Source organism: Aquarana catesbeiana, linkage group LG13 (assembly GCF_042186555.1).
Source record: "Aquarana catesbeiana isolate 2022-GZ linkage group LG13, ASM4218655v1, whole genome shotgun sequence".
NCBI classification, from domain to species: domain Eukaryota; kingdom Metazoa; phylum Chordata; class Amphibia; order Anura; family Ranidae; genus Aquarana; species Aquarana catesbeiana.
Window position 1 is genome coordinate 8,563,165 of NC_133336.1, and position 24,840 is coordinate 8,588,004.

The window sequence follows — 24,840 nt, forward strand, 5'->3', positions numbered from 1 at the left end:
ATGTGATCAGCTCACTCAATTAACATAAACACAGGTAGTTGGAGTTGATGACACCAGCATCTCCTCACACGATGTGTCCCAACAGTATGAATCAGTCTTATCATTCTAATATGGCATATAAAGGGTTCCCAGAGTGTGTGTGTTTTGGGGGGACATGGAGCTGAATCCAAAGTAACACCAACCCCAGGCATACAGCTCACAGAAAGCACCATTCCCCCAAATGCTAGGGCCCATAATCGGTGGGCAAGAGGCTTGCGTTCAGTCCCCTCCAATAGCCTCTGTCCCGGGTGAGTCTGTCACAATACCCAACTTCCCGGCTGTGACAGCGTTAACTAGTACCTACCTACAAACGCTACAGAAGAAACTGGGAATTTTGGAGGACATCAAAGCCATGGACAATGCCAAAATGGACTTCCCCTCATGGAGGTGTACCTGGACCACTACATTATTCTAGTTAGGAACAGGGAAAAGACATTGTTCATATTGAACTGTATGCCGCATCAGGTTCACTAAAGTTATATTAACCATTATTAGCTTGGTCTGAAATTATTCAAAGAGGCGCATGTTGGTTCTGGCATATTCGAAAGAACTTGGGTCTGTAAATGCACAATGGGGTATGAAGTAACACTACTACAAAGGGTTAACTCTACAAGACACAGAGAAGAGGAGTGTAGTTGCTATGGGTTACCAAATGAAGGAACAAGCTACAAGCAACCAGTCATTACCTAGTAAGTAATGGGTCCTCTAGTAGCAAGGGGGTTGAAGTTCTGGCTCCCTCCCTAGCCGTCGGTATCCATTATACCAGATCCAAACCCACATTATAGAAATCTATGGCCTGGTCACGAGGTATGAAAAAGAGAGAGAATATAAAAGCTTGCTTGAATTCATCACAGGGACCCCATTCTGTTACTGGGAGAGAGGTAACAGAGGTATGCTGGACTGGTGCAGTGGGCGCAGGCTCAGCACGTTCTTTCTAATGCAGCATACAAGTGACAGTCTGTAGTGACATGGAACAAGTCACTTTTTTAGAGGATCTCTGTACTTTAATTACTGCACACAGTGAAGGCTCATATCAAAGTCAGGGAACTACTTTAAAGTTAGACTTTTCAAATGACCACAGTCTCCGTCTGGTCTCGGGCATTGATGAGCATGCTATGTGCGAAAAGTACCCCCACGTGGACTGGCACAGATGACCCTGCCCACAAACTACTATAAAAAGTCATGATCTGATGAGTAATGTATACTGTACATACTTTTGTCCCTACCTGTATGTGTGTTTAAGACCTTCCTGGTAAGAATAATGTCTCTGTGTTTCAGAAATACCGGACAATAAAAGAAGGATCGGGGGTCGCTTGCTTCTCTCACACCTTGTTACAAGATATTCATGATCGGGGAAGAGGAGCGGTGCTTGGACTTTGGGAATGTCTCTATGCAGTGAAGAAAGATCATCCTCATCCTAATTTATTGGCAATTCTGGATGAGATCAAACAGAAAGGTAAGAGGACTTGGATTGCAATAACATTTGTGACAAACATGGGACACAATCCTGGGATATGCAGCTGGAAGGAAGGAGATCAATATGTATCAGGGGTGCAGGCATCAGACAAATAAGAACTCTCAGATAATTGTACCTTCTCAAGACAGTGAAGTTCAGAGAAACAGAAAGCACGCAGGTAAGCAGGGGCGTTGTTAGGTCTACAAAAGATCTGGGGCTAGAGCCCATAGCAGCGTAGTTAAGAAAGTCATACGCTTGGGCGGGCATACACATGTACATAATTTACGTATGTGTGTGTGTGTGTGTGTGTATATATATATATATATATATATATATATATATATATATATATATATATATATATACCCCCAGAGAGCCCCCCACTTACATCAGGGTCCCAGAGAGCCCCCCTCCCCTTGGGGACCCGTGCAGAGACTCGGGGTTATGGGCCCCAGGTTCGGGGCTATAGCCCCAAAAGCCACCCCCTAGCGACGCCACTGCAGGTAAGTATTAGAGATAATGCCTACCAGCCAGTGGTGGGACAAGGTATTTCAGTGCCCAGGGCGAGGATGCCAAAATGCGCCCCCCCCGCGTGCAGAGCAGGGGGCGGAGCTAGTAGAAGTATTTTCAGCACACAAAAACATATGTGCTGGTTGCGGATAGCGGAGAACTTCAGTATTACTATTTACATTTGTGATTGGTAACTAATGAGTAACTTGGTTGCCCAAGGGTGGTTTTTGAAGATTGTAAAAGGTGCTCTAGAACTAATTGAAGCTGATCTTGGTCCTGCTTGAAAACCTCCTTCGATCTGCGGGCTGCAGCGCTGATCATTGCATTCTGACAGTGGAGGAGTCCTGCTGTCAGAGTACAATAGTACAGAGGGGGGATTCCTCCATCCACCTTGTTTGAGTGGATGCAGGGATATGTTCAGCCTGCTGGAAAAAAAAAAAATAGCGTGTACTAGGGTTGCACTGATACAGATATTGGTGCTGATACTAAGCATTTGCACGAGTACTTGTACTCATTCAAATGCTCTGATACCTAAAACCAATATTTTGCATTGTGATTTGAGCTCATACAAAATGAATGTGCTCAAATCCCACTGTAAAGAATTGCATGCAATACGGTGCGATTCCTGTCTGAATCACGTGTGGTTTCCCACACAGTTCCTGTGTGAGCCTAGGCTTGTCATAGTGACTTCAGCCTGGGTTCACATAGGAGCGGTGCCTGAAACCACACGCAAAAAAAATATCTCTCTAAACCTAAGCCCTCTTCAGGATCTAGTGACTAATAACCAATTGCCCTCCCTCGATACTATTAGACTTACAATGCCTCCTCCTTGGACCACTTTGCATTTCTGCAAATTTCAGCATACCTACATCATAATCCGACCCCTTCTCTTACGATACCCAATACAGCCTGGCAGTGGCGGGACAAGGTATTTCAGAGCCCAGTGCGAGGGTGCCAAAATGCGCAGGAATCGCACCGCATTCCACAAGATTCTTTGCAGTGTGATATGAGCCCATTCATTTTGTATGGGCTCATATCTTACCACAAAGGTTTTAATAACTGGTATAAGTGAGAACTTGAGCACAAGTATCGGTACTCGCAGAGGCATAACTAGAATCTTTAGGGCCCCAGTGCAAGAAACAATGAAGGGCCCCCACCAGGGGTGTTGCTAGGTCTACAAAAGATCTCGGGCTAGAGCCCATAGCAGCGAAGTAAAGAAAGTCATAGTCTTGGGCATACACATGTATATAATATACATGTGTGTGTGTATATATATATACATAGTGCTGATCCCCCCTTACATTAGGGTTCCCAGAGAGCCTTCCCTAACATCAGGATCCTCAGAGAGCCTCCCTACTTATGCTAGGATCCCCAGAGAGTCACCCCCTTACATCAGGGTCCCCAGAGAGCTCCCCCTTACATCAGGGTCCCCAGAGGGCCCCCCTTACTCCAGAGTCCCCAGAGGGCCCCCCTTACTCCAGGGTTCCAGAGGCCCCCTTACATCAGGGTCCCCAGGGGGCCCCCTTACTCCAGGGTCCCCAGAGGCCCCCCTTTAGGGTACCCAGAGAGCCCCCCTTACATCAGGGTCCCCAGAGGGCCCCCCCTTACTTCAGGGTCCCCAGAGTGCCCTCCCTTACTTCAGGGTCCCCAGAGACAGCCCCCTTACAACAGGGTCCCCAGAAACAGCCCCCTTACAACAGGGTCCCCAGAGACAGCCCACTTACATCAGGGTCCCCAGAGAGCCCCTTTCTTACATAAGGGTCCCCAGAGAGCCCCTTTCTTACATAAGGGTCCCCAGAGAGCCCCTTCCTTACATCAGGGTCCCCAGAGGGCCCCTTCCTTACATCAGGGTCGCCAGATAGCCCCCCTTACATCAGGGTCCCCAGAGAGTCCCCTTACATCAGGGTCACCAGAGGGCCCCCCATTACATCAGGGTCCCCCTTTCAGAGGTTCCCCTGTACCTGGCTGCTCTCCGCTGTGCACCTTGGACCCCCAGCACATCTCTTTACCCCCCAACACCTGGGGGGAGGTGTGAGTGGCGGCGATCAGCAGCTCTATAGTGTCCACGGGCCGCGGGATCTCCCTGGGGCTTGTAGTTCTCTCTCCGACTGTATCCACTGGAGAGGGGAGGGGCCTCTGACCCAGGCATGTATCATCAAGAGTGATGAAGCAGAGCGACTCACTGAAGAGTGAAGCCAATACATGCCCGGATCAGAGGCCCCTCTCCACTGTATACATTCAGAGAGAGAACTACAAGCCCCAGGGAGATCCCGCGGCTCGCTGGCACCATAGAGCTGCCGATTGCTGTCTCCCACCCCCCTGCATGTTAAACGGACAGCCAGGGTTGCAGGGGAGATGCTAGGTCTTGGAGCCCCCCCCCCACAGCGGTAGAACGGCAGGGCCAGTCGCAAGTGCGACTGCAGCGACCCCTATAGTTCCGCCACTGGGTACTCGTAATTGCCAGTACAAAACAGGTATTGACGCAACCCTAGTGTGTACCCAGCTTTATACAATGTGTAAGGGTGTTAACGATATATAGGTGTTATAAAGATAGCAGGGAAAACATTTGTCATTGTTAGTACTCATGAACAAGAACACTATGCTGTAGGTAAGCATACACTATACAATCTGATTGTGCAGAGATTGTACAATCTCCTTTAGATTTACCAAAACTTTGTAATATATGGACAAACCTAAACAATTAATTTTATTAGTATCCAATCAGGTAGGCCATTGTACTACATAGTTGGTGGTAGATCCAAAAGATATTGTACAATCAGCTTATATAGTGTATGGATCAGGTTTTTTTTTTTTATTTATCAGTCCATGTCCCATAAAAAAAAACTGAGCAGATCCATCCATCTATGGCCAGCTTTATTAGCTCCTATGTAAAATCCCTGTTGTTTTCCTATGCCTGGGGAGCCAGGAGCTTACCAAGCATCCGTGTACATGAGTTCTTTAGGGTCCATTCACATGCAATGCAGACATGTGTGTCCTGTGCAGGTCTCTCTTATCAGTACAGTGTGTGCGTCCCTGTGCCAACCTCCTATTTACTTCTATTGGAACCCGCATCTGTATGTCATATTAGGATACAGCGGCTGTGTCCATGCAGCTTCATGTCCCAGTAGAAATGAATAGGTTGCTGGAATGGGGATACAGCCCTGCATGGGAGACGCATTGTTTGCACCCCTTGTGAATGTGCATGTACTTAAAATAGAATGTGAAAGAACAGTTGTCTTCCACAGCAATGAAGAGAGATATGAAACCTGAAGATGTTACCTGTTAGCTGAGAGACAGAACACCACTCAGTTTGGCCTTGCAGCTAGCGAGGAGGGGTCTGAGGGAAAGGGCACAGGAGGAGGGGTCACTATACAGAGGAGTAATAGGCTCTGAGATGTCCAGAGCTGGGAGAGATAAGAACAGGAGGCTGGGGAGAAGGCAGAGGTGGTCATGTTGTCCCACAGACATGGGGACACCGTGAGAGATAAGGCAGGAGAGATGGAGATGACTGGAGAGGGAGGAAAGAAGCCGCTGTCCCGGCAAGGAGAGGAGCAGAAAAGTCAATCAAGAAAGCATGGACAACTCCTGATGTGCCCGCCTGTTCCACTCTCCTGTGCTCAGACCATAGTACAGTGTACTGTGCAGGCAGGGGGCGGGTGTAGTGCTACGATGTAGCCTACATGCAGGGACATAGCCGCTCTCTGCCTGTGTTACATTCTGCAGCATATTCTATGCTGGAAGGGTTGTACCCAGCAAACTGCACCCTCTTCCCACAGGAAATAACTCCGCCTAGGGCAGCTGCCCCTCCCGCCCACCCCCAGTACCGGCCCTGCTACCAGCAACTAGTGTGAAGTGTAGACATTTCATTAAATTCAATTGCCAGACTTGCAGTGTGAGGTGGTGGATTGCCTTATTACACCACACTGTGCTGCAAAAAATTACTGAACACAGTACAGAATTCTAGGATACATTACTAGAGGAATCACCAGCAGGAGGAAGAAGGTCCTGACTCTTCTATATAGTACTCCATATCACCAGAGGGATCCTGATTCATTTATATACAGTAGATCTTTATATACGAGGGGTCAATAGCAGGAGGAAGGGGGTTTGATTCCTCTATATAGATATTTAGTTATCACCAGAGGGATCACCAGCAGGAGGAAGGAGGTCCTGATTCCACGATATAGATCTTTATATTACTAGAGGGGTCATCAGCAAGAGGAAGGAGGTCCTGATTCTTCTATAGACGATTCCTGAAAACCCTTCTCTTTAACCACTTCACCCCGGAAGGATTTACCCCCTTCCTGACCAGAGCACTTTTTTACGTCGTTTTAACTGCTAATTGCGCAGTCATGCAATGCTGTACCCAAACAAAATTTGCGTCCTTTTCTTCCCACAAATAAAGCTTTCTTTTGATGGTATTTGATCACCTCTGCGGTTTTTATTTTGTGCACTATAAATGGAAAAAGACTGAAAATTTTGAGAAAAAAATTATATTTTCTACTTTTTGTTATAAAAAAAATACAATAAACTCAATTCTAGTCATACATTTAGTCCAAAATGTATTCAGCCACTTGTCTTTGGTAAAAAAATGTCAATAAGCGTATATTTATTGGTTTGCGCAAAAGTTATAGCGTCTACAAACTAGGGTACATTTTCTGGAATTTACACAGCTTTTAGTTGACTGCCTATGTTATTTCTTGAGGTGGCAGGGCAGTACAAAACCCCCAAAATGACCCCATTTTGGAAAGTAGACACCCCAAGGAAATTGCTGAGAGGCATGTTGAGCCCATTAAATATTACATTTTTTTTTCCAAGTGATTGAATAAAGATAAAAAAAAAATTACAAAAAGTTGTCACTAAATGATATATTGCTCACACATATTTGGAATTGTGCCCCAAAATACATTTAGCTGCTTCTCCTGATGTGTGGGATGTGTGAGACTTTTTGGGAGCCTAGACGCGTACGGGGCCCCGAAAACCAAGCACCACCTTCAGGATTTCTAAGGGCGTAAATTTTTAATTTCATTCCTCACTACCTATCACAGTTTTGAAGGCCATAAAATGCCAAGATGGCACAACCCCCCCCCCCAAATGACCCCATTTTGGAAAGTAGAAACCCTAAGCTATTTGCTGAGAGGCATATTGAGTTCATGCAATATTTTATATTTTGCCACAAGTTGCAGGAAAGTGACAAACTTTTTTTTTTTTGTCACTAAATTATATATTGCTCAAACATGCCATGGGCATATGTGGATTTACACCCCAAAACACATTCTGCTGCTTCTCCTGAGTATGGAGATACCACATGTGTGAGACTTTTTGGGAGCCTAGCTGTGTACGGGGCCCCGAAAACCAATCACCACCTTCAGGATTTCGAAGGCCGTAAATTTTTGATTTCACTCCTCACTACCTATCACAGTTTCGAAGGCCATAAAATGCCAAGATGGCACAAAACCCCCCAAAATGACCCCATTTTGGAAAGTAGACATCCCAAGCTATTTTCTGAGAGGCATGGTGAGTATTTTGCAGACCTCATTTGTTTTTGAAAATGAAGAAAGACAAAAAAAATGTTTTTTTTTTTCTTTTTTCAATTTTCAAAACTTTGTGACAAAAACTAAGGTCTGCAAAATACTCACTATACCTCTCAGCAAATAGCTTGGGGTGTCTACTTTCCAAAATGGGGTCATTTGGGGGGGGGGTTGTGCCACTTGGGCATTCCATGGCCTCCGAAACTGTGATAGGCAGTGAAGAGCGAAATCAAAAATTTACACCCTTAGAAAGCCTGAAGGCGGTGCTTGGTTTTTGGGGTCCCATACGCGGCTAGGCTCCCAAAAAGTCTCACACATGTGGTATCTCCGTACTCAGGAGAAGCAATAGAATGTATTTTGGGGTGTAATTTCACATATTCCCATGGCATGTTTGAGCAATATATCATTTAGTGACAACTTTGTGCAAAAAAAAAATTGTCTTTTTCCCGCAACTTGTGTCACAATATAAAATATTCCATGGACTCGACATGCCTCTCAGCAAATAGCTTGGGGTGTCTACTTTCCAAAATGGGGTCATTTGGGGGGGGGGGGTTTGAACTGTCCTGGCATTTTATGCACAATATTTAGAAGCTTATGTCACACATCACCCACTCTTCTAACCACTTGAAGACAAAGCCCTTTCTGACACTTTTTGTTTACATGAAAAAATTATTTTTTTTTGCAAGAAAATTACTCTGAAACCCCAAACATTATATATATTTTTTAAAGCAAATGCCCTACAGATTAAAATGGTGGGTGTTTCATTTTTTTTTTTTCGCACAGTATTTGTGCAGCGATTTTTCAAACGCATTTTTTTGGGAAAAAACACACTTTTTTAAATTTTAATGCACTAAAACACACTATATTGCCCAAATGTTTGATAAAATAAAAAAGATGATCTTAGGCCGAGTACATGGATACCAAATACGACATGCTTTAAAATTGCGCACAAACGTGCAGTGGCGACAAACTGAATACATTTTTAAAGCCTTTAAAAGCCTTTACAGGTTACCACTTTAGATTTACAGAGGAGGTCTACTGCTAAAATGACTGCCCTCGATCTGACCTTCGCGGTGATACCTCACATGCATGGTGCAATTGCTGTTTACATTTGACGCTAGACCGATGCTTGCGTTCGCCTTTGCGCGAGAGCAGGGAGGGACAGGGGTGCTTTTTTTTTCTTTTTTATCCTATTTTTAAACTATTCCTTTTATTTTTTTTTTAAATCATTTTTATTGTTATGTCAAGGAATGTAAATATCCCCTATGATAGCAATAGGTAGTGACAGGTACTCTTTTTTGAAAAAATTGGGGTCTATTAGACCCTAGATCTCACCTTTTTCCCTCAAAGCAACTGACCACACCAAGATCGGTGTGATAAAATGCTTTCCCAAATGCTGGTCCTTGTTGGGCATATATTGTAAACTTTTTTTTCATGCAGCCTGTGGGCTGAACGAAAAAAAGAGATTGATCGGTGGGTATACCCACCATTAGAATACCTCCCTTCATCCACCCACTTCTAATGATAGGCATACATGCACCATTTATATATGCAGAAGCATGGGGGCATCCACCCAAAAAGGTAGGAGCAAATCGCTCCTCCGCCCCTGCTGCCCCCATGCTTCGGCATATATGCTCTTTTTTTAACTGTGGTAGTGAAATCACCTCCTACAGCGCTGGAGTCACAGCTTTATGTATCGTGGGAGCAAACACTGTTGCTGTCAAGATAAATAAATCCGCGCTGCAACTGAATAGCGTACTTGCTAAGCAAATGATGGTTAACAATAAAACAAAGTAACATTACAGTATAACAGTAAGACTTACCATACCGGCAAAGCAAATACAAATAAAACATAGTAAAAAATAAAACATTTTTTAATGCAACCTGTGCCTAAAATATATATATGCCGAAGCATGGGAGCATCCACCCGCAAAAGGTAGGAGCAAATAGCTCCTCCGCCCCTGCTGCCCCCATGCTTCAGCATATATGCTCTTTTTTTTAACTGTGGTGGTGAAATCACCTCCGACAGCGCTGGAGTCACGGCTTTATGTATCGTGGGAGCAAACACTGTTGCTGTCAAGATAAATAAATCCGCGCTGCAACTGAATGGTGTACCTGAAAAAAAAAATGGTTAACAATAAAACACAGTAAACAGTAAAGTATAAAAAAATTGCATACCTGAAAAGCAAACATGATAAAACATAATAACAATAAAACATTGCAGAATAGAATACAGTAAAAAAGAGCAGAACAATAGAGAGAGAATAGAGAGAGAGAGAACAATAAAATGACAACTATTTTTTTTATTTTATATATATTTTTGTGGGGTTTTTTTTTACTTTTTTTTTTTTTTTTTTTTACACTTTTTTTTGTAACTGTAACTTTTATAACTGTAACCGGTTCCAGGTTGGGTTATCTAAAAGTGCGATGGCATCTTGGGAGACCCTGTGAAAGTGTGTCTAGTCTGTGCAATGCTGTGCCCTACGCTAATACTCAACTAGTGTATGGTAGCGTTCAAAACATTCACCAATGCAAAGACCAGGATTGTCAGGACAGGAGGGACAATAATAGTAGGTGTCACACCTATATCTGCGCTTGCTGCAGACACAACATCTTTTTTGGGGGGCTCGTTGGGTAGGGGTACTTGGGAGGACATAAAGAAAATGCCTCTCATGCAGCCGGCTTACTGCATTTGGTTGGGGAAGGTGAGGTGGAGCACCATCTGGAAACAGAAGGGCTCTGACGATCTCTTCCTGGAATTTAAGGAAGGATCCAGTCCATCCTGAAGCTCTGTATAGCACATGAGTGTTCAGCAAAGCCAATTGAAATAAATAAACAGACACTTTCTTGTACCAGCGTCTGGCCTTTTGGGCAATTAGGTACGGCGCCAATACTTGGTCGTTGAGGTCCACCCCTCCTATATTTTGATTATATTCGTGGACACAGAGGGGTTTCTCCACAACACCAGTCGCCATAGTAATTTGGACCGTCGTGTCTGCATGAAGGGAGGTAATAACGAAAACATTCTTATTGTCCCTCCACTTCATAGAGAGCAAATTATTACACTTGAAGCAGGCTCTCTCCCCCAGCATAAGACGGGAATCTACAAGCCCCTGGGGAAAGCCCCGGCGATTAGGTCGCACGGTGCCACATGCTCCAATCTGCTGATCAAACAAGTGACTAAAAAGTAGCACGCTTGTGTAATAATTGTCCACATATAAGTGGTACCCCTTTCCGAATAAGGGTGACACCAAATCCCACACAATCCTGCCAGCGCTTCCTATGTAGTCAGGGCAGTTTTTCGGCTCTACGTGGCTATCTTTTCCCTCATAAACCATAAAACTACATGTATAGCCTGTGGCCCTGTCACAGAGCTTATACATCTTGACCCCGTATCTGGCACGCTTGCTGGGAAGGTACTGTTTGAATGACAAGTGGCCAGAAAACGTAATCAGGGACTCATCAACGCAGACAACTTGATGGGGAGTAAACAAGTCTGAAAAACGTTGGTTGAAGTGGTTTACGAGGGGCCGAATTTTGTAGAGCTGATCGTATCCAGGGTCTCCACGAGGACGACAGAGTTCATTGTCATTGAAGTGCATGAACCGCAAGATCTGCTCGTATCGTGCCCTGGTCATGGAGGCAGAGAACAAGGGCATATGGTGAATTGGGTCAGTGGACCAATATGACAGCAACTCACTCTTTTTAGTTATGCCCATGTTGAGGGAAAGGCCCAGAAAGAGCTTAAATTCGGAAACCCCAATTGGTCTCCAATCTCTGGCAAGGGAGGACTGGGGAATAGTGGCGATGTGTTGACCAGCGTACAAATTGCTTTGGTCCACAATAGATCTATAGAGATCTTCGGTGAAAAACAGTGAATAAAATTCAAGTGACGTAAAATCAACTTTCCACCTGAATGTCGGGTTGGCCAGTGAATGGGGGAAGTACAGGTGTTGCAGAAGTGGTGGGTTCCCAATTAGGATTGGCAAATGCAGCAGGAAGGGCACTATGGGCACGACGGGCCTGTGTTCGTCTTCTTGGTGGCAGCGGGACACTACTTGTGCTTGCCAACACACCAGCTTGAACTGCACTTATGGGACTCGCCCCGTCACCATGTGATACTGCAGTGCTGGATTGACTACGACCAGGGTGTACTAGGCCCCTGGTGTTTGCCAGTTCACCAGAAGGAATAGCGGCGCTAGTACTGCTCTGCTCCATACGAGGGACCTGCGGTTCTTGCACATCAACGACAGAAGAAGAAGATTGGGGTCTGGTACGCCTGACCTTGGCAGGAACCACAACTCCATCGTCAGAGCTATCTGTCATGGAGCCGCTGTCCTCTACAGGATTGTATTCTGAGCCGGAATCTGACAGATGAGTGACTTCCTCTTCACTATCTGTCATGCTCAGAAATGTGTAGGCCTCTTCACTAGTGTACCTTCGATTTGCCATTTTGAGCTCTAAATTTAGTGGTACACTAGTGAGACTCACAGGTAGGGATGAGCTTCGTGTTCGAGTCAAGCCCACGTTTGACTCGAACATCGTCTGTTGGTCGTTTGCCGAATTGCGAACGATATGGGCCATTCGCGCCAAATTCGAGTGGCGCGTCTCAGCCCATAATTCACTGCGACATCGCAGTGCATTGCTGGCTGATGATTGGCCAAGCATGCACTATGACCCGCATGCTTGGCCAATCACAGCGCTGTCTGTACAGAGAGCTGTAATTGGCCAAAGCCAGGGTGGCTTTGGCCAATAATGGCTCAAGGGGTTTAGTACACGCCCCACACTATATAAGGCCGCCTGCACATTGGCCCTGTGTAGTGTGTTCCGGCGTTGAGAGACAGAGATAGAGAGAGAGACAGTGTCATTTGATTTAAGTTAGATAGATTAGGAAGGACAGTCAGTCAGTTAGCTGCACTTACAGTGTATTGTGTATATATATATATGCATCCTAGGTGTTGTGTGTGTATATATATATATATATATATATATATATATATATATATATATATATATACATTTATATACACTGTATTCAGTTTAGCTAGATCCGTTCCTGTTATTATCTTCCTACTGACAGGCAGGCAGGTGTTGTTACAGTATTTACAGCTACTTGAAGAAAATTTCTGGTGTTCTTCTGATCCTATTAGTACCACAGTCAGGCAGCTACAGTATTTACAGTTAGTGTAGTGTGTCCGTTGCACAGTGTTCAGCTTAAGCTACCTGTAGAAGATTGGCTGTGTTTTTCTGATCCTTTCACTACCGCAGGCAGCTACATTATTTAAACGTTAGTGTAGTGCAACCTCTGCACAGTGTTCAGCTAAAGCTACAAGTTAGTGTAGTGCGACCTCTGCACAGTGTTCAGATAAAGCTACAAGTTAGTGTAGTGCGACCTCTGCACAGTGTTTAGCTAAAGCTACAAGTTAGTGTAGTGCGACCTCTGCACAGTGTTCAGCTAAAGCTACAAGTTAGTGTAGTGCGACCTCTGCACAGTGTTCAGCTAAAGCTACCTGTGGAAGGTTGGTGGTGTTTTCCTGATCCTATCACTACCGTAGGCAGCTACATTATTTAAACGTTAGTGTAGTGCGACATCCGCACAGTGTTCAGCTAAAGCTACCTGTAGAAGGTTGGTGGTGTTTTTCTGATCCTATCACTACCGCAGGCAGCTACATTATTTAAACGTTAGTGTAGTGCGTCCTCTGCACAGTGTTCAGCTAAAGCTAAAAGGTAAGTGTAGTGTGACCTTGCACAGTGTTCAGCTAAAGCTACCTGTAGAAGGTTGGTGGTGTTTTCCTGATCCTATCACTACCACAGGCAGCTACATTATTTACATGTTAGTGTAGTGCGACCTCCGCACAGTGTTCAGCTAAAGCTACCTGTAGAAGGTTGGTGGTGTTTTCCTGATCCTATCACTACCGCAGGCAGCTACATTATTTAAACGTTAGTGTAGTGCATTCTCTGCACAGTGTTCAGCTAAAGCTACAAGTTAGTTTAGTGTGACCTCTGCACAGTGTTCAGCTAAAGCTACCTGTAGAAGGTTGGTGGTGTTTTCCTGATCCTATCACTACTGCAGGCAGCTACATTATTTACACGTTAGTGTAGTGCGACCTCTGCACAGTGTTCAGCTAAAGCTACAAGTTAGTGTAGTGTAACCTCTGCACAGTGTTCAGCTAAAGCTACCTGTAGAAGATTGGTGGTGTTCTCATACTAATAAAACTACAGGCAGGCAGTTGATTTTGCTAGCTGCAGTATGTATATATATATACACTAACTAAACTAAAAATTTTCAAAAAACATTTGTCATTGGGACAAAAAATGAGGTGAAATCTTCTGAAGAGGTGCACAGACAGCAAAACAAATGTTACAGGGGTGATAACCCTTCCCTATGTTTTCCAAAAAGATTAAAAATAGATTTTTTGGCTGGAGCTACACTTTAAAAATGTACCAGTTTAAAATTACAAACAGATTCTACTTAACAACAAACCTAAAGTCCCTGTCTTGTTTGCACCGCCTGTATACTGCTGTTCAGAGTATATAGGGCCTGGGGCCCCACGCCTTTTCTTTTTTAATTTGGGTGCGGGGTTCCCCTTAAAATCCATACAAGACCCAAAGCAGCTGCTAATGGGCTGTGGTGGGGGGGGGGGGTATTCATGCCTTTTCTCTCACTGATTTTCATTCATATTGCCAGGACCCGACATTACATTTAAGTCGCAAGCAGTTTTAAATGACTTTTATTCCTTTAAAAATGTAATTTTGTGCAGGGACTGTTCTAAACACAGGAAACATGCGCCACTTTACAGACATACTATAGTCACCCCCCAGGTACAATATTTAAAGGAATATTTCCCTTTTTTTTATACTTTAAGCATCAGTAAAATCACTGTTCCCGAAAAAACGGCTGTTTTTAAAACTTTTTTTGCATTGATAAATGTCCCCTGGGGAAGGACCCGGGTCCCCAAACCCTTTTTAAGACAATACCATGCATATTAGCCTTTAAAATTAGCACTTTTGATTTCGAACGTTCGAGTCCCATAGACTTCAATGGGGTTCTAAAGTTTGCGCAAATTTTCGGTCCATTCGCAGGTTCCGGTGCGAACCGAACCGGGGGGTGTTCGGCTCATCCCTACTCACAGGTAAAAAAAGCTCCTGACTGTTAGCGACTGTATCAAAATGCTACCAAAAAAACTGTTAGCGATCGCAGGGATCAGGCCTGACTCTGCGAACGCTGCAGTTATGCGTTTAGTGTTTTGTAAGTGACAGTGATCGATCGATACTGCACTTGGGTGGGCTGGGCTGGGCTGGTCGGAGGGGCTAAACACAGGTACTAGCAGGTATCTGGGCTGATCCCGCTAACACTGCATTTTTGGGAACCCTAAACTCCTGGGGATGCTAGTATAGATCTGATCGGATCAGATATTGATCTGTTCAGATACTATACCACTAAGGGAGTTGTATGCTGCGTGTATGGGTGTTAGCGGTACTGGCACTAACCTGACGCTGCCTGGGGTGGCGCAGACCCTATCTGACCCTAAAACCTAACTTATATCACCTGCCGGGCGATTAGGGGGTTAAACCTTTATTAGGTAATACATGGCGGGTGCCCTGAAACTATAATAAACAAACTACTTAACCAGCGTCACCCGTAACAGTTATACTGTGATCACTGGTGAAAGGGTTAACTAGGGGGCAATCAGGGGGTTAAAACCTTTACTAGGTAGTATATGGGGGTCCCTGACGCTATAAAACGCTGACGGCGAACCTAAATACTCACCTCCCTAACTAGCGTCACCTGTGACACTAATACAGCGATCAGAAAAACGATCGCTTGACACTGGCGACGGGGGGTGATCAAGGGGTTAGGGGGGTACCCTAGACCTAAAGGGGCCTAACACTAACTGCCCTACCACTTATAACTGTCACAAAATGACACCAATGCAATAATTAGAAAAAAAAAAAAACTGCTATTTGATGTCTCTGTGACAGGGGGTACAGGGGGGTGATCAGAGGTGTTCGGGGGGTGATTGGGGCTGAAAAGTGTGCCTAGAGTGTTCTACTGTTAGTGTAGTGTTGTGCAGACTTACTTGATGTCTTCTCTCCTCGGCGCCGGAACGAAAAGACCGACACGAGGAGAGATGACATTACTTCCTCTGCCGCTGTTTACATTACAGCAGCAGAGGAAGATTGTCATTCGTTGGGAGCGATCGCGAGGGGGTGGCCACGAACGAGTGGCCTCCCCCTCAGCCTGGATCACCCCCCTAACGATGCCGACCACCTCGGGCACCGGGGCGGCGCGATGCGCCCCTCGCCCACGGGAGGCAAATCACGTACCAGGTATCCATGTCGCATCCTGTCGCAGTATATCTGCGTTAGGCGGTTGGCAAGTGGTTAAATAAGCCTATCCTGCTTCTAACTAACACTGTTTTACTTCCTCCATCAGCTCATCCCCCACAGCTATTACCTTTTGTATCAATTTACCCTTACTTTTTAGATTGTAAGCTCTAATGAGCAGGGCCCTCTGATTCCTCCTGTACCAAATTGTAATGTAACTGTAATGTCTGCCTTTATTTTGTTAAGCGCTGCGCAAACTGTTGGCGGTATATAAAACCTGTATAATAATAATAATAATAATAATAATAATATAGATCTTGATATCACTAGAGGGATCACCAGCAGGAGTAAGGGGGTTCTAATAACTGTATACACTATAGATCTGTAGATCTTTAGTTATCACTAGAGGGGTCCATATTTTGTCAAATCGTTCATATGAATATTTCTCTAATGAAACGTCCCACACTCCACTTGAGTGCTTTCATCATATATCGCTTCCTCCCAGTCTGAATATAGATATCAGATATTCCAACCGCTAACAACCACAAAACAAGACAATACTTGTTTGGTTGCTGAACATGAACTGTTTATTGAAAACACAGGTAATACTCTGCACAACCCCCCCCCTTGCATTCCGGGCGGGGTAGAGGGGTAGATTGTCCAATCAGCAGTGAGAGCTGTTGGAGGAATTCGCCCCCACCAATTTCATAGCTAATCTACATTCCCATCCCATAATATCCAAGGCAGACAGACACAATAGAACATTGAAGTGCACACCCCAAACGACCCAGCAAAGAGCACACAACAAAATGAGACATATATATATATATATATATATATATATATATATATATATATATATATATATATATATATATACATATATATATATATATATATATATATATATATATACACACAACATTCCAGTGTGGCTGTACAGTGAGCCCGATTAGTGCAGATCAGACTGGATTTCTTGGTCACCCTGTGCCCCTATTAGAGACACAGGGTGACTTAGACATAGGAGGTGCATGGGCAGCTGAAACAAGATTTTCCCAACCACCCCAAGGGATTCTGGGTTCCACGGGCCCCGCCGCCCAAAGTGACTCCGCCACGATTTCAATTTCACTAAGGCTATAACTTCAGATTTTTAGGGAGCTTGGGGCATCTTTTAATGTCTAGTTATTGTTGCTCCTGCTGCCAGAAGAACATGGGCGGACACTTTTTGGAATGGTGAAAGAATTACATCTTTTTGTAAATTTAGAATAGCTAGAGCAGGATTGGGCTTTAGCAAGACACCAGTTATGTAAGATAGAAATAAAGGGGTTGGGAGCCTGGCCCCTAGCCACATTTCACCAAAAGGAGAAAAGGTGGCAAATGGACTATCTCGGTACAGTGCAGTGAGGATGAATTCAAATGTATGGACGATTGTAGAAAATAGTACAAAAGTTTATTAATACATAGCACATAACAAGAAAAAAAAGTTATGTAAGATAATAACTTGAACATCTCTCTCCAAAAACTAGTGATATTACTAGTGAGTCCAAAAAAATGTGATAAAAATTACCTATCTGTACACATCCTCTCCAGTAAAGGGCTGAATGATTGGGCGAGAATTTGGACAATTGATAAGGAGCAAGGTACCCTCTCATTACCAATTTTTTAAGTAGTTCCCAGTGATTTACGCAATGGGAGACCTTATATATGAAACACCATAAGCTACTGGGGATGGGGGGAGCAAAGGGATGCTGAAGGCCGGCTTCCCATTTAAGAAGTGGGTTTGTTTTAACAAGCACCCTCTTTTGTTGGAGCAGGTTGTAGAACTAAGAGTTTCCTCTAGCTTTAAAGAGCAGAATAGAAAAATGCCCAAGTAGATGAGTCAACGGTAACAATGGGTACAGGGTGTTTACACAAAAACTTTGCTATGGGAATATATTTGAAGTCAACTTTAGAAGACCCATATTCCTTCCTCAACTCAGACCAAGTTTTTAATGGTGTACCTTGGAACAGGTCATCTACCCATTTAATTCCAAGATCCACCAGTTCCTTCATTTCAAATTCGGAGAAGTTCCAACGTGTCAACAGGAACATGGATCTCATAATTTGGGGGATCAATAGGGAGTGAAAAACAGAGTATCTTAGAATCGACATTTTAAACATGGCAATCCTACCTGCACAGGATGTTTCAAAAGGGGACAAGCGTTGGAGCTCTGCACAGATGTCCTTAATAAGGGGGTTATAATTGGTCTCTAACAGGGATGCTGTGAAAGGTGTCAAAACTATGCCTAGATTTAGAATACTGTGATCTGCCCAGGAATAAGATAAAAAATCAATCGGTGCAGACAATCACTCTAATAATAAGAAACAATAAAAATTGCCAGCTGAACACTCAAGGGTTTATCACATAGCCCTGTATCCACATATATAACAAAAAGATAGTGCAGCACAAAATTTATGAACATAAAAATATATACAATAAAACTACCCTGCTGACGAAGTCCTGTTGGATGTAACGCGTACAGGAGGAGGAGCCGCACTTGATGATGTCACGCTCTGCTATCCTACAGTGCTGATAGAAGATCGGCAAATTGCGTGTTATGCTTTATACCAAAAGGAGTGTTTTGTGAGTAATTTTCTTTTAATAAAAGTGTGCGTTTTTACAAACGGAGAGCACTTATATTGTTAATTTCCCTCCCATGTATCTGGGATCGAGTTGATGTCTGGGAACCCCACTGCTTCATATATCTTTTTCCCTGTGTGGGATAAAAGTTAATGACCTGCTGGTAACACAGGGGTCATATGATTGAGGTGAGCACGCTGTTTGTCTGTGGGTGAGAAGACCAACCACCTGGAGTGAAATGTGCTTCTGATTTTTCTTCACTCAATCTGTGGAATTTTTCTAGCTAATTGTTGAACTTTTGGGCTTTATTATGAACTTTTATACCATATATTAATGTGGAGATCTTTACATTACACGTTTATAGTGTTTTTATTGCATATATTTTTATGTTCATTAACTTTGCGCTGCACTATCCTTGTGCTATATATGAGTAGCTTTATGTATACCCAGGTCTAGGATTTTGTGAGGTTTACTTTGTAGTAGGATAGGGTACTAAAGTGGGTTAAAACCTGGTGAGCTGCGTTAGTGATATAAGCCAGTTGGTTAAAAGAAGAATCACGTCATTTGTGAATAAATTAATGACGTGGTGTGTGATGCACATGCGGAAACCAGAAATAAAGGGATCCTTGTGGATGGCCTCTGCCAAATACTCTGTCATTAGATTGAAAATCGATGGAGACAGCAGGGAACCCTGGTGTGTACTATTGGAAAGCCCAAATGTCCTAGATAGCAGGCCAGAAGTGTAGATTTGGGCAGACAATTCTAAACACATTGCCAGAATTTCTTCAGCACCATTCACATGTATTGCCAGTGAACTCTGTCAAATGCCTTCTCTGCATCTATGGAGAGTAGCAGAGAAGGCATTCAAGAGGTCTTCGCATGATATAGGATATTAATGATGTGTCTAGTGGCGTATGCCGCTTGTCTGTTTTTTGTGAAGCCCATTTGGTCTGGTTTAACAAAAGAAGGAATAAACTCTATCAAGCAGTTTGCTAGTAACTTGGCATAGATTTTCACAACTGAGTTTAACAGGGATATGGGTCTGAAGTTTTCTGGGACTGTAGGCTCTTTACCCAGTTTAGCAAGTGTAACCACATAGGTTCTCAACACCTCTTGGGGGAATGACCCGGCAGACACTGCTTCTTGGAATAAAGGCACCAGACAGGGTGATAGAATTTGTTTAAAAAGTTTATAGTATTCATTGTTAAACCCATCTGGTCCAGGTGATTTACCTGACGGGAGAGAATCTATAACCTTTTCGATTTCAGTTGTCGTAAAAGGGGAATTAAGCAACTCCAATTGCCCAGATGATAAAGTCAGGAGGTGTAATTGTGCCAAGGACTGAATGGATGTTTCTGAGGGTTGAGGAGTGAAAGCATCTTCTTTCAACTTATTTAGTGAGCTATAGTAATGCGTAAAAGCATCCGCAATGGCCTGAAGATTTAAAAGTTTAAGTTTATCAAACGGGTCAAACAGGTTTGGAATATGAGCCTTAGCTCATTATATTTTAATTCTATTTGCTAAAAACATACCTGCCTTGTTATGATGAACATAAAAATTAAATCTAAGAGATTTGAGAAGTCATGATGATCACCCAACAACTCCCTTAGTTCAGTGCGTAGCTTAAATAAGGAAATGGCGACATCAGCATTAGGGGATAATTTGTTCTGGAGATCCAGTTTATGAATTTCAAAGAGAAATTTAGTAAGACAAATATTGTATTGTATTTTTTGGCCTTGTAGCTCACTTGTATTAGGATGCCTCTCAGGAAGGTCTTATGGGCATTCCACAGTGTAGAGGGTTCCGTGTCTGGTAGGTCATTATCCCCCCAAAAATTTGTGGAATGCTGGAGAATAGCGCATTTGTGAGTGAGGTATTGTATAATAGAGTTTTCTTTTTTCATACATCATGGGACACAAAGTCAGGCTAATATTCATTGCCTGCTGGGTTATTCTTCATCTCCAGGTCAATGGACACTGGTAGACCAAAGGTCTTTAGACAGTAAGTGATCCCCTATATAACTCCTCCCATACAGGAAGCACTTCAGTGGTTTACCAGTGTCTGCAACGTGGATGGCATGGTTTGTTTGAGCTCTCTGAGTCTCTAGTCCCACAAACCGTTCTTAAATGAATCAAGAGGTTGACTGATCGGATCCATTTGACACAGGCTTTATATGCTTAGACAAATGGTACCCGAGCCTCGCAAAGAAGACTCAAGATCCTGCAAGGTTTTGCCTGTAATGCAGCCTCCGGGCGATGGACCCTGCAAAGTGGAGTCCTGGACACTACAGCTCTAAGGCATTCTCGCAGAGTGCTGTACAGGTCCAAGGGAGTGGACCCTAAACAAGAAAAGGGTACCCAGTCCTTGAAGGTCCTTAAGTGACAGGAACCCGCCGTGATGGGTGAAGATTGGGCTAAGCTGCCCTGCACCTGGACGGGTAAGTGAAACCCCCTTATTTACTTATTGTGGGGTGTCCCAGTGATTTTAACAATCAGTCAAGCTAGCTGGAGGCTGGACACCTGTGTGCGGTGACCAAACGGGGGAGTTTTGGGCTAGCTGTGGGTGTTTGCAAGGTGTATCTTGTTTTGCTTGTGTCTGGCTGTTTTTTACCTGTATTATGGCGCATGACAGTTCACCATGGCGCACGTGCGCATAGCAGTTCGTTTATTGGTGGCCATGGCGCACGTGCATTCGCAGGAGTGCCGCTGGAAAGCAGTTTGTTTGTTGGCGGCCATGGCGCATGCGGCTCCGCTGCACATGCGCAGTAGCTTTTATTTGGGCATACAAAGATTCACATCATACGCGAATACAGCCACGCCTGTTCGCCAGGACCGCGCGTGTGCGTACGCGCGCACGCACAGAACATTCTGGCGCATACCCAGCTTATTTAAGCTGTGTATGCAAAAGCATGCAGTGCTTCCAGAAGGCAGCTGTGAGACACAGAGCAGGCTCTGAACAGGCACTTGCAGCAGTTCATTTCTCCTTACCCGGGTCACGTGAATCACCAAGTGTTGCTTGGCAGGCTAAAGGTGCTTAGCAGGATTGTTACATAGGGGCTTGGTGAGCCCTATTAAAGGGTCTCCTTTCTGAGGTGTTTTAATACTACACCCAAGTACTCTCTTTTTGTTGCTAGTAAATGTCTCCAAAAAAGAGGAGCGGGACTAACACTACAGGGAAGGGCACACCTATGTCATCAGTAGTTCCTGATGAACCTAGTCGTATCCTTAGTGTTGTGACCCCTGAAGGACCAGAGGCTTCCAGGCAATCTGAGCCATTGTGCCTATCTGGTATTGTGCCTACAGTCAACGCTGCTGCTACACCCTTTATCACCAAGAATGAACTGTCCTCAGCCCTAGCCGGGTTAGAGCACAGGATTGCTGGCATGAGTGCCTCCATCCCGCAGGGTGTCAAGAAGCGTGACAGATCCCCCTCCCTGGAGCCTCTTAGTTTGGAGCAGGAATGGGTTGAGGATGGGGAAGAGCTAAAAGCTCAGGATTCTGTGGAGGGCCTGGCAGATGAGTCTGCTTCCGAGCAATCTGGACAAGAAGATATCAAGCTGATGTCTGCCTCTCAGTCGCAGAGGCTTTTGATCCTGACTCTGGCCGAAATGGTTTGTTTTGTCTTTAGGTTGCCTCTTGCAGAGGTGACTGAGCCCCCCTGGTCCTCTTTGGGATCCCTGAGGCCTCTTCAGGCCACCGAGGCTTTCCCTTTACTCCCTCTGTTGGAACAGGCGGTGTATGCTGATTGAAAACATCCTGACAGGATTTTTGTTCCTCCTAAGAGGTTTTCCCTTTTATATCCCATGGATGAAAAGTTTGTTAAGAAGTGGAGCATGTCAGCCATAGATGCAGCAGTCTCTTCCTTAAACAAGAACTTAACTTCTCCGGTGGATAACGCACAGGGTTTGAAAGACCCGTTTGACAAGAAATTGGAGTCATTATTAAAAGCTTCCTTTTCTTTGGCCAGTTCAGCTATTCAACCAGTTGTTGCAGCAATTGGTATCTGCCAGTCCATAAAGGATCAGATCAGACGTCCTGACAGGCCTAACCAGGAGGATGATCTGCCTGAAAATAAGGCAGATATTCCTTGAGCGCTGTGTTTTGCTGTTGACGCCTTAAATGATTCAATACAGCAGGTTTCTCTTTTGGCTCTTTTGTCTGAACATATGTGCAGACTTTTGTGGCTTAAGAACTGGTCAGCAGAGCTTCCTTGTAAGAAGTTATTGGCAGGTTTCCCCTTTCATGGGGAACGTTTATTTGGTGATCATTTGGACAAGTATATCCAAAAGATTTCTAGAGGGAAGAGTTCTCTACCTTCTGTGAAGAAAAGCACCAGGCGTCCCTTGTTTAAAACTTCAGGGACTGCTTCCTCAAATGTCTCAGCGCCTAGGCAGTTCCGCCGCCAACAGGGCGCTAGAGCCAGGGACAAGCCGCAAGGCCAGGGCCAGAAAAAGCCCTGTGTCCAAAATTCTTCTAAACCCAGCACCAAGCCCTCCTTTTGAGGAGACGCCCCCACTCTATTGATTGGGGCTAAGGCTGCTGCACTTTGCGGACATTTGGAGAACAATAATTCAGGACGAGTGGGTCACCTCAACTATATCCCGCTGTTACAAGCTGGAGTTGCGTGGGGGTTCCCCCTTAGGTTTTTAAGATCCAACGTTCCCTTGGATCCTCCAAAAAGAGACTTATTGCTTCAGGCACTACATCATTTAGTGCATCAAGGAGTGATTGTAGAGGTTCCTGTATCCGAAAAAGGACACAGGGTTTTACTCGAACCTGTTTACGGTTCAAAAACCACAAGGCCCATTTTGGACCTAAGATCCCTGAACCAGTATCTACTGATCCAGTCCTTTCGGATGGAGTCTGTCCGCTCAGTAGTAGCCTCACTCCAGAAGGCAGACTTTCTAGCCTCCATTGATATAAAGGACGCGTATTTACACATACCTATCTTTCAGCTTCATCAGAGGTTCCTGCAATTTGCAATAGAGGAACATCATTTTCAGTTTGTGGCTCTACCCTTTGGGCTTGTTACAGCTCCCCAGGTGTTCACAAAGGTCCTAGCACCAGTACTGGGTCTCTTAAGGGCCCAAGGGATCTTGGTGCTCGGGTATCTGAACGACCTCCTGCTCAGAGATCACTCACTACAGGTTCTAGAACAGAGCATAACATGCACAGTGTGGTATTTGGAAAGCTTAGGCTGGATCATAAATACCGAAAAGTCAACCTTGAGACCAGCTCAAAGTCTAAAGTATTTAGGTCTGATCCTAGATAAGGTCCAAGCAAGAGTATTATTGCCACCCGCAAGGGTCTTTGCCCTGAAGAATCAGGTGCGTCAGCTAAGGGGCACAAGACAACCCTCCATTCGGCTCTGTATGAGTCTTCTAGGGAGGATGGTAGCTTCCTTTGAGGCGGTATCCTATGCCCAGTTATATTCCAGACCTCTACAACAAGACATCTTGTTGGGTTGAAACAAGAGAGGACAAGCCCTGGATTACCAATGTTCTTGTCTCCTCGGGCACGCTTAAACCTAAACTGGTGGTTGCAGGATCAGAACCTGCGAAAGGGAAGATCCTTCCTCCCTGTAACTTGGAGAGTACTAACTACAGATACCAGTCTCTCAGGCTGGGGAGAGACCCTAGAAGGGCTCACAGCTCAGGGGAAATGGTCAAGGACAGAACAGATCCTGCCCATCAACATCCTGGAATTAAGGGCAGTACGACTGGCTCTACGGTCCTGGATGATGGAGCTTCAGGACTACCCTACCAGGGTTCAGTTCGACAATGCCATTGCAGTGGCCTATATAAACCACCAAAGCGGTACCAGGAGTCGTTTAGCTCTGAAGAGGTTAACCATGTACTAGCCTTGGCAAAGGGACATGTTCCGGTTCTATTGGCAGTCCATATCCCGGGAGTAGAGAACTGGAAGGCAGATTAACTTAGCCGCCAGCAAATCTGCCCAGTGGAATGGTCCCTATACCCAGGGGTGTTCCAGGAAATTTGCCAATATTGGGGATGGCCAGAGGTCGACCTACTGGCATCCAAGTTCAACAACAAGCTACAGCAGTTTGTGTCCCGAACAAGAGATAATCAGAGCAAATGCTCTGGTAGTTCCATGGAACCAGTACTCCCTGGTTTATGCATTCCCTCTGATCCCTCTCCTTCCACATTTGTTGCACAGGATTTGGAAAGAGGGAGTTCCAGTTATTCTGGTGGCACCAGCCTGGCCCAGAAGGCCCTGGTTCCTGGAAATTGTGAGGGTGACAATAGACGAGCCATGGACGCTTCCATGGCGCCCCAATCTACTGTTTTAAGGTCCCATATTCCACCCCAGTTTACGGTCTCTAAATTTGACGGCATG

At 44.7% G+C, this 24,840-nt stretch overlaps 2 protein-coding genes across 2 annotated transcripts in view; both read left to right on the plus strand.

The window, feature by feature from the left end:
* The window catches only part of LOC141117581 (uncharacterized), a 1,161,887-nt gene that overhangs the window by 888,163 nt on the left and 248,884 nt on the right, over nt 1-24,840 (plus strand). The gene's annotated exons all lie outside the window — the stretch shown is intronic.
* The window catches only part of LOC141117048 (NACHT, LRR and PYD domains-containing protein 10-like), a 179,635-nt gene that overhangs the window by 92,785 nt on the left and 62,010 nt on the right, over nt 1-24,840 (plus strand). The window contains exon 4 of the mRNA XM_073609632.1: nt 1,318-1,495. Coding sequence (XP_073465733.1) covers nt 1,318-1,495 — 178 coding nt within the window. The remainder of the gene's footprint in view (nt 1-1,317; nt 1,496-24,840) is intronic.